Genomic DNA, 14273 nt, shown 5'->3' with positions numbered 1-14273 from the left:
AGAATAATTGGCCAAGTGCGAGACGAACTCACACATGGACGTTTTCATACCACGAAAAATGTTGTTATAGTTTTATTTTTAGGATTTAATATCGTAGCAGCCGTAGAAGTAAGTGCATTGTATTGATAAAATGATAAACGCCAAAAAATAGTATGACGATCAACACTTATTTTAAATATTTAATACCGTAACACATATTCTGTAAAAACATTAACAGCCTTACAAATAAACGTGTCATAAAATGTTATGTTAAGCATAATAAGCGAAATTCCTACAAATAAACTTGTAATAGCTTATACATAGTATATCGTCTATATAACCGTCCATACAAGAGTTATACAATCCCTCACCCTTGTTTAAGTTCCGTATAACATAAAATCTTTGACATTCTATAATATAACATCGCTCCATTTTTTTATAAAAATTGTTTGTTTAATTAAATTGAAAGCATTATGATGGGAGTAAGAGCTGTAGATGAAGTAGAGGAAGTTAATTATGTAATAAACAATTTACATATTGTAAGAAGGACAAAAACTTATAAAAAAAGAGAAAATCCTTTTGAATTATTCAATGATGCAGAATTTTATTTTTATGTTTTACAATAAACTTTTCAATATTTATGAAAATATACGATGTGAATAATTTGAATATTTGAACTTGAGAAAATAATAAATATGTTCAAATGACATTAAAAACGTCAACTGTAATCTTTGGTGATACAATTGACATAATATCCATAAACAATTGTCTACTTTTTTTGTGAAATGCGACGTTGCCGTTTCGTGCAGTTATACGTAAATTGGGTATAGTTATGACGATGTTATGCCGAGTTTATTTGTTAGAAAATTAAATTTTCTTATGCATAATTTATGCTAAATATAACTATTCATAGCATAACCATGGTATAAGTATATTTTTATTTGTAAGGCCGTAAATGTCTATCTATTACGCTACAAGAGATAAACAGGGTTCCGGTACAAGAGATAAACGGGGTTTTACTCTTTGAGTACCTAAAAATCGAGCCTTAAATGAGAGGTAGAGTTTTAACCACTAAGCTATCATTGCTCTACGATCAATCGGTATCAAATTATATGGGTGTAGTACACCATAAGTATTAATCTACAACAGGAAAGTACTACAATAGGGCGCAGATGCAACGAGTTCAGCTTCTCCCTAGGACAACGCGGAAATTGAAATACGCTTGCGCTACGTGTTTCCTTTGAATACCCCTAGTGGATGAACGATGTTTCGTACAAGATATTTATTTATCTGTGCTCAATAACAAAGATGATTGCCGTGATTTGTGTGACTAACATAATACCAAATATTTTATAGATTTTTTGAGATATACTCGTAATTGGTTAAAAATAATTATTATTTATTGGATTGCTACTTATTTGTTATTTATGGGTGTATTTTATGGTTTTTAATTGGTCTATATAATTATGTTCCCGTGCAACCATGTGTAGACTAGTAGTACCTTGTGGAGTATCGGTCACTGGCTTTTTATTTATTTATTTATTTATGAACTGGTTCAAGATTTTTTTGTATTACCTATACGCCATTGTTATAGTCATTAGTTAATCTTTGTTATTTATACTTGACCAGCAATCTCAAGTTGGATTACCGTTAAATTTTCGTGGATTTACGTTAGATGCCTTATCTGCTCTTCGTTATTCCTGTAACCGGCGCGCTACAAACCGCAACAAAGCGATGTTTGTTGATTTACAGTGAAATAGCATAGTCAAGTCCACTCTATTGGAAAGCAACACATGAACATCGGTTTATTCCTGAAATACCGGAAATTTTTCTTCCAATTTTTAATAGACTTCAATAATGTTTCAATAGTGGTAAACCTGTATTTTTCTCTACAGTCAATCGGTTTCTATCTTCAGTATTGTTCTCCGTAAGTCAAATAGGTAATTAGGTAAAAAAATGTTAGAATGTGTTCCACTGGCATTACTAAAAAACGTTGGCATTGGTGATTTTAAATAAAAATCACCAATGCCAACGTTTTTTAATTTATTTTTTAAAACTTAATGATTCTTGACGATCTTACGATAATTAAATCATAGAACCTTTACGGAATTTGACAAAAACACAATATAATTTAATATTTAATTTAATTTAATATTTAATATTGTAGCTTCGGAATTGCGGTGTCTCCACAACACAATAAAAACAGTTTTAAAAACTTGTTAGGGTACTTATCAAATTATTATTAATTTCAACATCATCGGAGTGTAATTCCAAGTGCCAGTCAACCATCCCCTGCCTGACCGGTAGATGCTTTCATTACTCAAGTGCAACTGACCCAGTTGAATGGAGACACGGACCGAGTAAATTCTAGTTAAGTCGTTGTTTGTGAAACGGATTGTGTTCCAATTGAAACGTTTAATCCTCGCACAAAGTGGCTAGTTTCCACTCTGTGTCGCATTATGTACCAATTCCAAAATGTGTGCTTGTGATATCACACTTCTTTTTTTTTCTTTCCTCTTTTCCTTCTTCAGAAAAATCAGAGATGCCTGGGATTTCAACCCCGGAGCCCTCGATCAAGAGGCGGAGTCTCTCAACCACTAGGCTACCACTGCAATTTATCGTTGCTAGTACAGTTCTGTAATGTGTCCAGATTATGGTCTGATTATTTAAAAAATGAGTTACTTACTTAATATAAACATGAATAATAATTTTCGTTCCGTTTTTATCGAGACGAAGGTTCAACAAAATGTTATCAGGTTTTTAAACAGTTTTATATTTTCTGCTCTCTGAGTAAGAAATATATTGTTGCAACGCAAGTTCTCAAGTATGCTCGGAAGCTGTTTGTACTGCAACAGGCATCTCAATTGTTTGATTGTTGTATAGCCGAATGATCAAGTATACTTTGAGCCCGGCATATTTAATAAACATAATATAAATTTGATTCGATCCATTATTAGATCAGTAGTTTCTTTTAATCAGACAATAGAAGGAAATTTTAATAATTAGATCTCTAATCAAAAATATACTTAGGTGCTGGTTTTATAATATAAAATCTTTAGCACGTCAGATATCTAAATCATTTCGAAGTGGAACTAACTGGCTTAGTAAGGTCTTTATAAGAACTCAATTAAAGTTTAACTAAGATTGCATCCGGCACAGAATGAAGGCAATTTGTATATTACAGTTTATAACAAGACCATAGTGAAAATTATAAAATCTATTTCAGAACTAATTAATAAATTTGAGAAATATGTTTCTATGATTGTGCACATCATTCATTAGTAGTAGATTAAATAATTCTATTTTAAATTCCGCGTTTTGTATATATTTCTCGATGTCGGATTATAAAGAACAAAGTGAGACATAAATAGAAATGATGCCATATATGATTATAATCTGTAACGAGATAGGTTGTACATTACCTACATATGGGTTTGATAAAAGCCTATTCAAGTCAGCCTTAAAACTACTCGTATGTTATCGGGATTTAATGAAATGTTATTGATAAGTATTTCGCGTTACTGAATTGATTCCAGCGAGCCTTATTTTTGTGACTTAGTACATATGCAGATCGGACGAGGTGGATAATGTACGGCTGATAAAATTGTGATCTATTATCGCCCATTGTTCATAATCAATCCATCAAATTTTTGCATATCAAATATCGAAATTAGTCAATTTTTATTACTACTTACTTGGTACGTAAAACATTGAACCTATATTAATCATTATTAATAACGGGCGTAAAACTTTATCCTAATTACGGGTGATTTGGGTTAAGCATTTTCTTCGGGCTCTGTAAATACTAAATTCTAGATTCATATAGCTGCGATAGAAATCTAGCCGTGTTGTATGTAACATAATAGTCAAGTCACAGCGGTTTCAAGGCTCGGTTGTACGGAACCCTTCGTGTGAGAGTCAGTCTCGCATTAGGTCGCGTTTGTTTGAGTTATTAATGAATTTAAAAACTGGTCTGTCTCGGTGGTGGTAATGGTGGTAATATGCAAGTTTCGAATAACAGTAAACTAAATGTCCCGTAACTGTTTCGAATCCTTCAAGTGCATCGTTAACTTAATTTTGTCAATGATCTACCTACAACTAAAGCGATAAGAACTTGTCTTAGGATACCCGCAGACATGCTGTATTTAGCATCGTCAATCGATGATTTAGGTCCGTTTCGAAAAATTTAAATTCAAATATATTTAGGTATTACCAAGAAGATGGGTACATAAGATGTACCCATGTTCTTGTTACACCACGTTCTACTCTTCATGACTTGCATGTTTGCAAATTTTAATTGCTAATGAATTTAATATTTATTATTTTAAAGTAATTTGGTAGAGCATAATCTAGTAGTATATTCTAGATCCCATATACTCGTATTGTAGTATTGTAGAACAACTTAGTCTTTGGATGAGTACAGACAGCTATGTATATGCAGCCATCAAACGGCACATCACATACACATTTAAACGCCAGTAGCTACTACTTTCGAAAAAGCTATTCAGCATATGTGCGGTAGCAAAATGCATGTTTCTGATATAGCACCGAACGATAGATGTTATACAGGTCTGTGGATGCAATTGTCATAAAGCGAATGGCTGATGCCAAAGTAGCCAGCCCGCTAGGGCCATTAGTGTCTCAGTGAACACCTCATTCTCGATCGAAGTGCACGTTGCACCTCGCACTAGGTCGCACTCGCATTTAATACGCACAACGTAACAATTCAATGTATGTAGGATTACAATGAGTACCTACGCCCCGTACAATAGGAGCTTACAGATGATAATAGTTTCATGAAAGCGCGCTTGAAATCATGAAGGTGAGAACATGGTTGAATTTTAATATAAACTAGTCGCTCACCGCAGCGGTCGAATAACAACCGTAATTATATCAGGATAAAAATTAAACTTGAAATTCACCCTTTTCAATTTTATTGAAGTATATTTTATTTTTGATAAAATACATAATTCGAAAACAGTTCGTACCTCCTCAAAAGCCTTAATATGTGTGTTAAATATCTTTGGGTTGTTTAAACCACATTATAGGATAACCCTTTTTTTTGACATAAATTATTTTCTTTTCCGCTGAAAGAATGCATTCCTCAAGGCTGTTAATGTTTCAGTGTTTTGTCCAGGTTTACACCGTATAACTTTAACATTAGCAAATTTCTAACCAGCCGTCTATTCCACGGTCAAAGCAATTCATGGGTTGCAGCATGTCATAGCCATCCGATCCGAGATTTTATTTTGATTCCATATAGAGCTGGTCACAAGTGTCCATCTGCGGTTTTGGCATCTTACGTTCATTAGGACTGTAAGCTCATTTGCTACTTCAGTCTACATTCAGTGGAGACTTTGTATTGAAAAAAATAAACACGGTTATCTGGCATACGCAATACGCCTTCGGATCGATGCGATCGAAACTTGATAGATACAGCTACAATTCTTTTCATTGTTTTTTATTATTGGAACTGAACTGAAATTGAGAGCCAAGAGAATTATTTTGTTTTCATTTTACGTACGTCAATTTACGTAGTGCTCGCTTCAAAATTGTCGAATTTTAAAATAAACTTTAATCCCCGATTTTTCCCTCAGAAAGCTTGACGTTACAAAGAGCATATTTCATTATTTGTATTGTAACCAGAAAGCCAAATACAAATATAATCAATCTGTCCGTTGTTTTCTCAAACCTACCAAGTATACCAGTATTGTCAAATTTGATCTAGCTATAGTAGACAATAAATTGAATAGATAGATGTACCCGTTAAAATGGGCGTAGGCCAAGCCTTCAAACATATAAAATATAAGTCCATATGATAAAAAGTATGGAAAGAATTTTCATGAAAATCAAGCCGTTCCGTAAGTTGAAGTAAATTAAATAATTTTAAGCCATTAAATCAGTATTTCGTTTTTACGTACATTCATAGTTCGTACATATAAACATGCCTTATACATAGCCTTAAAAATGTATACTTATAATAATATTATAGTTGCATAATATACTCATCTCATATGAAAGTCAACCACAAATTTTCACCAAACGCAAGAACTGCTTTACGCTAACAATATATGTCATGGTGGTACTTCCTCGGTCTAATCATTCTAGTTCTATCATTAAAATTGTGAAAAAAATAAAATAAGATTAAGTTGCTTAGCCTATAGTATTTTCTATTTTATATTTGATATACTTATATTGTAATAAACATAGTGGAATATCTATCTATGTAGAGTACCTACACCACAGTAGTTGTTAAAAAGGTTCAAACTTTCATTTTACAGTTTAGAGGTATTTGTCTTCAGGTTCATTATTGTTGAGTTGTTCGATGGATGTATTTTGAAGAGGATCAATACTTTTTGCAAAGTTCCCTTTATTCAGGGTGTTCCGTAATTACCACGACAAACTTGAGAGGAACATAGGTCAGAGCCTGACCTCTGAGATAAAAAATGACACTATTTATTAAATATTTTTTATTTTGTAAAATAATATCACATAGTTGTTATACTACCATAGATTAGTATCTAATACATTAAAATGTAGTTTGATTAAGAAATATAACGGAACCATGAAAAATAACGACTATTTTGAGATTTATAACTTTCTAATATTTTTCCTCAGCTTTGACTACCCGAAGTGAAAAAATATGTACTGAGCTATACCGGCACATTATACAAAAACTTGTCTAGTTAAAAGAGATTTTAGAAAGGTGTACCTTAAAAGCATTATAACGGGTCGTAACTTTTCTACGCATTAAATGAACATATAGACACCTATGCTTAAATATGCAATAAAATGCATCTCGTGGTGAGACAAAATAGTGTGCGCAAATTCGCGATAAAGTCATGAAAGCGTGACATGTGTCCCCGGTCTGATATAGACCGGCTCCCTAATCCTCTTACCCTTTAAGCTTTGCGAATTTCTCTTTTGGGAAATAATTGTACCTATAGGTATGTATATTATAATCTGTATATCCTGAATTTCTCGTCTACCGACATTAAATATATTACTGACTGTTGCACATTGTTATTTTCACTTTCTATTGATGATAAAATCATTACTTTTTACCAAGCATTAGCCATCCCATTATTTATATAATATTTTGATGTTGTAAAGTACAAATAAACTTACACGAATGCAAAGAGTTGTCTTTGCGTCTTAAATTACCATTGGTATAGTCCGCGAGGTCTAAGGTGAGCCTTTGCATTCGTGTGAGTGAACACAAAAGTAGAGTCAGATAAAAAACTTTCAAAAATAAATTTTATAATTTTTAGTTAGGTACATAAGTTGAAGAGGTATTCTTGTATATATATCCTTACTAATTTTATAAATCCGAAAGTAACTCTGTCTGTCTGTCTGTCTGGTTGTCTCTTCTTCACGCCTAAACCACTGAACCGATTTTAATGAAATTTTGTACAAAGATAGTCTGGAGACCCGACATTACTTGATCAAATGCATAGTTTACGATTCAATCCTTACTAATATCGATTAAAATAATCGATGTTTTGGGTCCGAAAGATCGATTCTCCGATTAATCGATCTTTGATCGCCATCCCTAGTTCCCGTGGGATGTCTGGGATAAAAACTATCCTATGTCCTTTCTCGAGTCTCAGACTATCTTTGTACAAAATTTCATTAAAATCGGCAGTGGTTTGGGCGTGAAGAAGAGACAACCAGACAGACAGACAGACAGACAGACAGACAGAGTTACTTTCGGATTTATAATATTAGTAAGGAGTAAGGATTAAAAAATATTCTTGTTAATTTAAATTATTTGCACGTTTATTTATATTGCATTTTATAAAAAAATGTAACACAAAAACAAAATATTAAATATTAAACAATTCTGCTATTAATACAAGAAGTGAGGAAGATGCACGATTGCCAAAGAGCAGTATAAACCGGTTTAAATCAATTAAAAGACGCATCGCGCTTAACACGTTCAGTGCCAACGACTCGCCCTGCGATTTGACATATATTTCGTTCATGTGCTTGGGACTCGCCGGGCGAGCCCAATGTTTTTTGCCAATATTTCCTAAAATGCTTTGAATTACAATTGCATTGTCCACTGCCGCAGGTCTTTGACCTTTTTACCAATAAAAACATTAAATAAAATTATTTATTATTAAAGCTGACTATGTACTTTTGTTTTGGAAGAAAAGTATAACGATGATATTAAATTCCGATTCAAGATAATTTTAAAATTAATATGTAGTGCCAGCGACTTGCCGTGCGAGTTCATCGTGAAATATAGACGGCACCTTAAGAAGGAATTAACAAAATCGTATTGGCACTGAACGTGTTAAATCTGACTTTACACCTACACTATCCATGTGCACTCACACAAATGCAAAGCTCAGCTTTGACCTCGCGGACTATACCTCCATTATAGGCAATATATTTTAGGCGGCTAAATAGCCTGATTATTAAAATAGTTAATACCGAAACTGAAAGAAAGACAGTTGATTTTGCATTTGCGGCAAAATATCAAGGTTATTACAGCGTTACAACACTAAAAGTATATCCATTACACTAGCTGACCCGGCAAACTTTGTACCGCCTCAAAATCTATTTATCAAATATATGTCATATTAAATATAGCCTATGTTACTCGTGGATAATGTAGCTTTCGAATGGTGAAAGAATTTTTTAAATTGGTCGAGTAGTTTTTGAGCCTATTCACTACAATCAATCAAACAAACAAAGTTTTCCTCTTTATAATATTAGTATAGATAAAGCTATTGTTACGTAAGTACAACCTTTTGATGACGTCAAAAAAACGTTTTATTCATAATTCGCTAATGCCACAAAGCCTTTTGAGATTATCGAAGCATCTTTAAGTCGCGGAGCTTAGGATGATAACAATATTTGCAAGTAGCTTGGTATTGCTTGAGTTCGTGAGCGGTGGGCATTGTTTACCACAGACTGTATAAAGCAAAGGCGCAGTAGAATACATGAGTCCGCTAAATGATTTGTAACTCTATTAAGTTACGTCACTTACGTCGCTTCAGCGCAGTGCTTCATAATTAAATCTTCAAGTGATATAATCTGAATATGGGGTTGAGTGTCACAATTCAAAGTAGTACAGGTACTACTATTAATTTTAGCTTAATCAAACATGAAATGACAGCAAGTGTTTCACCCAAACGTGCGTAGGTATGACTGAAGCTGTCGCGTACAAGAAATGCCCAGCGTTTGAAGAAAATAAAATGATTATATATATATGAATTATTTTAATATACGTCTTTATGATGTAATGTTATCTTACGATCAACAACAAAATAAGAATTTCTATAAAGCTGGGTATCCACTTGCGCAGCCTCGTGGCGAGCTGCCTCATCCTGAGCGTGCCGCGGACCGCGGAAAGTACATACGTCTCCACTTGAGCTCATATAATATCGTATTGAACGGCAAGCCTCAACCCGAGCCATTTTTTTTTTACTTCTGAAACGGGTAGATTCGTTTCGTGGCTTATTATTTTCCATGAATCTTCTTTTAATTGCTTATTATAATAATGCGGTGAAGTTGGATCCCACAAATGCCGGTGGTTTTCATACAACTTAATTAATTCGATACATTTCTGATTATCCATTTTGCCGCGTACCGAGCACACGAACGTCCGTCTCCATTGAACGCATGCCTCACACTGAGGCGTCTTTGAGCATGGCCATTTACCGACACGATTTGGCTCGCTGCGCGGCCGCCTCGTTTGTTTCAAATCGCGGCAAGCCTCGACTCGCGGCACGGTCTCCACTAGATCTGCCTCGGGTCGAGACAGCCGCTCGGCCCGAGGCTGCCTCAAATGGATACCCAGCTTAAGACGTTTAGGAAATTTGTACCATCCGGCGCTACGCCTTCACACGGTTTAGAGACTTCACTTAAGTCATTTTCAGTCGATCATTTTTATTCTTTTCTGTATATTCAGGAATCATAATAATTAATCCTATTATCCTGTTATCCTATTAACATATTATTATAAATGTGAAAGAGTGGATGTACGTTATTCAAACACGCAAAAATAGTTCAACAAATTAGCATTTGAGATTTGAATATATGACTATTATTTGTATTATTGTCCTATAATTGTAACCGTAAGGAACGTTTAATTTTTTTATCAATAAGGGGGATAGGACTTTCGCCTCTACATAATTTTAATTCTGACTCATATACGAACAATATCGTGTTCGAAAGAGTTTTGTGTGATGTCAACCGTTTTGAATATTTATTTATCTTATTTATTTAAATAGAATAATTTTCGTTTTTTGATAGAATACAAAATATATATTAGCCCTTACTAGTCTTGTCAAGATATTAAAAAAATAACATGAAAAATGAGATATTTGGATTATAGACGGAGAATAAGAGAATAGATTGGATTGGAGACGTTTGGTGTTAATTAAAAGATATGAAGCGACCATGAAAAAATAGGGCTATTAAATGAATTAGGGCGATTTTAAACTTTCTAATATTTTACCCCATCTTTGTGAAAAACAATGTACTAAAACATAAGTGCATATTGCCCAAAAATATGTCTAGTTAATAGAGATTTCAGAAAGGTACTCGTACCATACCCACTATTTAGAATTGAAGAAAAAGTAAAACAATTTTTCAAGTAAATGTTTACCTACTTTTAACTGACGTGTTGAAGTCAAACTTCGTAGCTGTATATAGTTTGAATTTAAAAATTGTATTAATTTGTTTGCTAGCTATCGCTTCACTAGCTTTCGCTAATCCTTATAGGGTTAAGTCCGAATAACCCTGAAGGTCTATTTGAAAAACTTAACCTGTATACTATAATTGTCGTTTTTGTAACTTGCAAATATTATTTAGCGTTGTTTAATGCTTTGTTATAAGCAAAATGTATCGAGGAGTATATCTGATGAAAGAGCGTGTTATAAGGATATAAATTTATGTTGTTCTTGTTGATGATTATAGTTTTACACTTCATAATTTTAAAGTAATTTAAGAAAAATACCAAATATAACCATTACCCCCCAACGTTTACTCCGAAACCTTCGAGGCTAGAATTAAGTAAAAAGTTTAAATATTTCGGGAAAACTTATAAGAAATGCATGGTCCTAAAAAATTCACATGCCGTGGTTTTTACATGTAAAGCTTTGTCATATTTGTCTTTATTCAAAATACATATAATAAATATATGCGATCGATATCATTGCTTATTTGGTCACAACACTACAAATAACTGTCATCGAGAAAATAAAGAAATGGAAATAGTATAGTAAAAATATTTTTCCATACATTACGTAGAACATGTTTTTCATTTATAGTGTTACATTTAATTTTGTCCCACAAGTTTCATCGTTAAATGCTCGATTTTTTAAGTAATCGAGCTTGAATCATAATATAATTAAATTAATAAACTGTTTCAATATAATTTTAAGAATCATCAACGGCTACGCTAATTTAAATTTCTTTGGAAGATAGAAAATAAAAACAAGATTTAGCAAATAAGTATACGTGTGATAATACGTACAAAACAGTCTTTATTATTTTATTAACGAGAACATTAATACTATTACAATATAAAATATGTGAAATATCGATCATTTATGTTAATTACACGACTTGCTTATGTTTTCTAAAACATGATCGTATCCTTCTTGGGCGCTGGCGATCTCAATTTTAAAGTAGAGCACCATTCTGAAAATTTAAAAATATTTTTATATGTTAAGCATTATGATAATATGCATTCGAGGCAATTAATATAAAATATAATTATAATAAGTACTTAATGAATGTATTACTTACCATGGAGTGGCAGATCATTTGCAATTGTCGAAACTCCTTGTCGAAATCCATGTTAATTTTTTCATGATACGAAAAGATAAAATATTTCTGAATCTGTATTTATGAAAGAAATTGAAATATAAAAAAAACAACTTTTCCTATGTATGCATTCTTTATTAAACTTATAGTGAGTGGGTCATCCCATCATTATTTTTTGGTGACAAAATTGTATTTTTTTTATTGTTGGAAATGTCCATCGGAGGCATACCAGTATATAAAGTAAACTAAATATCTGTATATAAAGTAAACTATAATATAAAATGAATGAAACATCTTGTTTTTTAAGCTTCGAATTGTTCATGTTATATTTTTCATTATTACCACCAGGACACACATTTCCACTAGATATTGAAGTTATAAAAAACACGAAAGCAAAAATCCAGCTTCAGTAGAATTTTATTGAATTTGTGACAATCGTCACCGTTCATCCGCAGAGACTAACAAGCGGTCTCGATTGCAACGCTTAGTAACTCGACAAGATACTGAGATACATTTATGGGCTTACTCATTATTTACTATTTATAACTTAAGTATATTGAATTTTTTTATATATTATGTTTTTAACAGCGCGTCGGATCTACTGAAAGTAAGCTCTAGTAAAATGCCGTCAAAGATTTAATTTTATGTGACCTTGTCTAATGTCATTTATTTAAATAAACCGTGATTCTTTCAATGTTATCCGTCCTTTTTAATGTCCCTTTTAATGTACAGCGACACTTATCTAATATATATAAATATAAATATGAATCATATAGGATAATTGTTTTTATCGTTACACAGGTTTGAGCGTCATCTTGGGGACTCTTCGCACGAATGTCGATGCGCGATTAGAAACTCGTAGCAAACTGGCGGGAATGTTCGCCAGCCAGATTGGGAAGGACATCATGGAACTTATACTAGATGTGAACAAGTTGAGAGATGAAGTTGTGGTATGTCACGTATTGCTTTTATAATATATAAATATAATATATATATATATATATATATAGTATATATATATATTATGTATATACAGGGTGAATTTTTAAAACGGGCCTTCAGGGCCAAATCGGAAACTATAAGGATTAGCGAAAAATGCTGAAAGGAGTTACGAGGCCGATTTTGTTAAAAACTAAAACTGCATCATTACTTTTTTAAAATAACTTTTTCCCTAGCCGGGAATCGAACGAGTTCATTTTGAAAAAAAAATGCACCCTCTATATTATTCCACTATCTGATAGTGTTGATTATAAGGATCAAAATCTGGGAAGTAATGATAAATGACAAACTAAAAGAAAAGCCTCAATTTTAAAAAAATACATATTTTTTCATATTAATTTGGCAGTTAAGTTCCCGCCATTCATCAATTTAAACATTTCGTGTATTAACATTTTTATTGGCTCAATGTTTCTAATCATTCGAAATTGACGTTTTGTTTCCCAATAATTTATATTTTTATGTCCGACTTAGCTAAGGTTATTTTTAGGCCCATTAAAATAGATTTACTTGCTATGGGCGGAGTATCGTTTAATACAGATGTAAAGTTGACAATTTGCGAGAATTACTTTTTAGAGTCAAATCCGAGTAATTACTAAAAAAAGAGATATAGGAAATCATATTTAACGTTGAAACGAAGTTGTAATCAACAAACAATAAGTATTTACTATTTAATCAGTTATCTATATTTATTAAAAAATCAATCCTAAAAACGGCGGTAACTTATTTGCCAAACTATTACTTTCTCATACTAAGCCGTATGTCATAGTCATAACATCGAATAATTAGTTGATTAACCAACAAATTCTTCAATGGTATGACTTATGTCTGTTTCTAAAGAATTATACATAAATCATTTGTTATGTATAATCCTTAAGGATTAGTATGCCAATGTATGGAAAAATACGTATTTTCTTCAAAATTTTCCTTTTCCTTTAATTTGTCACATAACATTACTTCCCAGAATTTGATCCTTATAAGCGACACTATCAGATAGTGGAATAATATAGAGGTGTCATTTTTTCAAAATGAACTCGTTCGATTCCCGGCTAAGGAAAAAAATATTTTAAAAAACCAAAGATGCAGTTTTAGTTTTTATCAAAATCGGCCTCGTAACTCCTTTCAGCATTTTTCGCTAATCCTTATAGTTTCGGACTTGGCCCTGAAGGCCCGTTTTAAAAATTCACCCTGTATATATTATATATATATATATATATATATATATATATATATATATATATATATATACCTATGTATTAACTGTAATATGTATGTACAATAACTGCTATTGTAATTGGTTTAAGATAACATTCGTTTGTCAGTTTTAATTTAACTTATATGCAAACTATTGACGGCCCACGAGCACGGAAATCTTTTTTTTTTATAATATAGGAGTAGGAGACGAGCATGCAGTCCACCTGATGATAAGTGGCTACTACCGCCCGTGGACATCTATAATCAACCCCAGATAAGATTAGATATACCTACCTGAGGTCGGCCTCAGTTGCGCCGCT

General features: G+C 32.6%; 1 protein-coding gene across 1 annotated transcript in view; it reads left to right on the top strand.

Annotated features, from left to right (window-relative positions):
* The window catches only part of Dhc16F (Dynein heavy chain at 16F), a 218427-nt gene that overhangs the window by 20933 nt on the left and 183221 nt on the right, over positions 1 to 14273 (top strand). The window contains exon 11 of the mRNA XM_073074361.1: positions 12565 to 12713. Coding sequence (XP_072930462.1) covers positions 12565 to 12713 — 149 coding nt within the window. The remainder of the gene's footprint in view (positions 1 to 12564; positions 12714 to 14273) is intronic.

The sequence above is a fragment of the Epargyreus clarus genome, unplaced genomic scaffold (genome assembly GCF_041222505.1).
Source record: "Epargyreus clarus isolate Ecla_fem2 unplaced genomic scaffold, WU_Ecla_fem_2.2 ptg000007l, whole genome shotgun sequence".
In the NCBI taxonomy this organism is placed as follows: Eukaryota; Metazoa; Arthropoda; class Insecta; order Lepidoptera; family Hesperiidae; genus Epargyreus; species Epargyreus clarus.
This window is presented reverse-complemented; position numbering and strand designations above follow the sequence as displayed.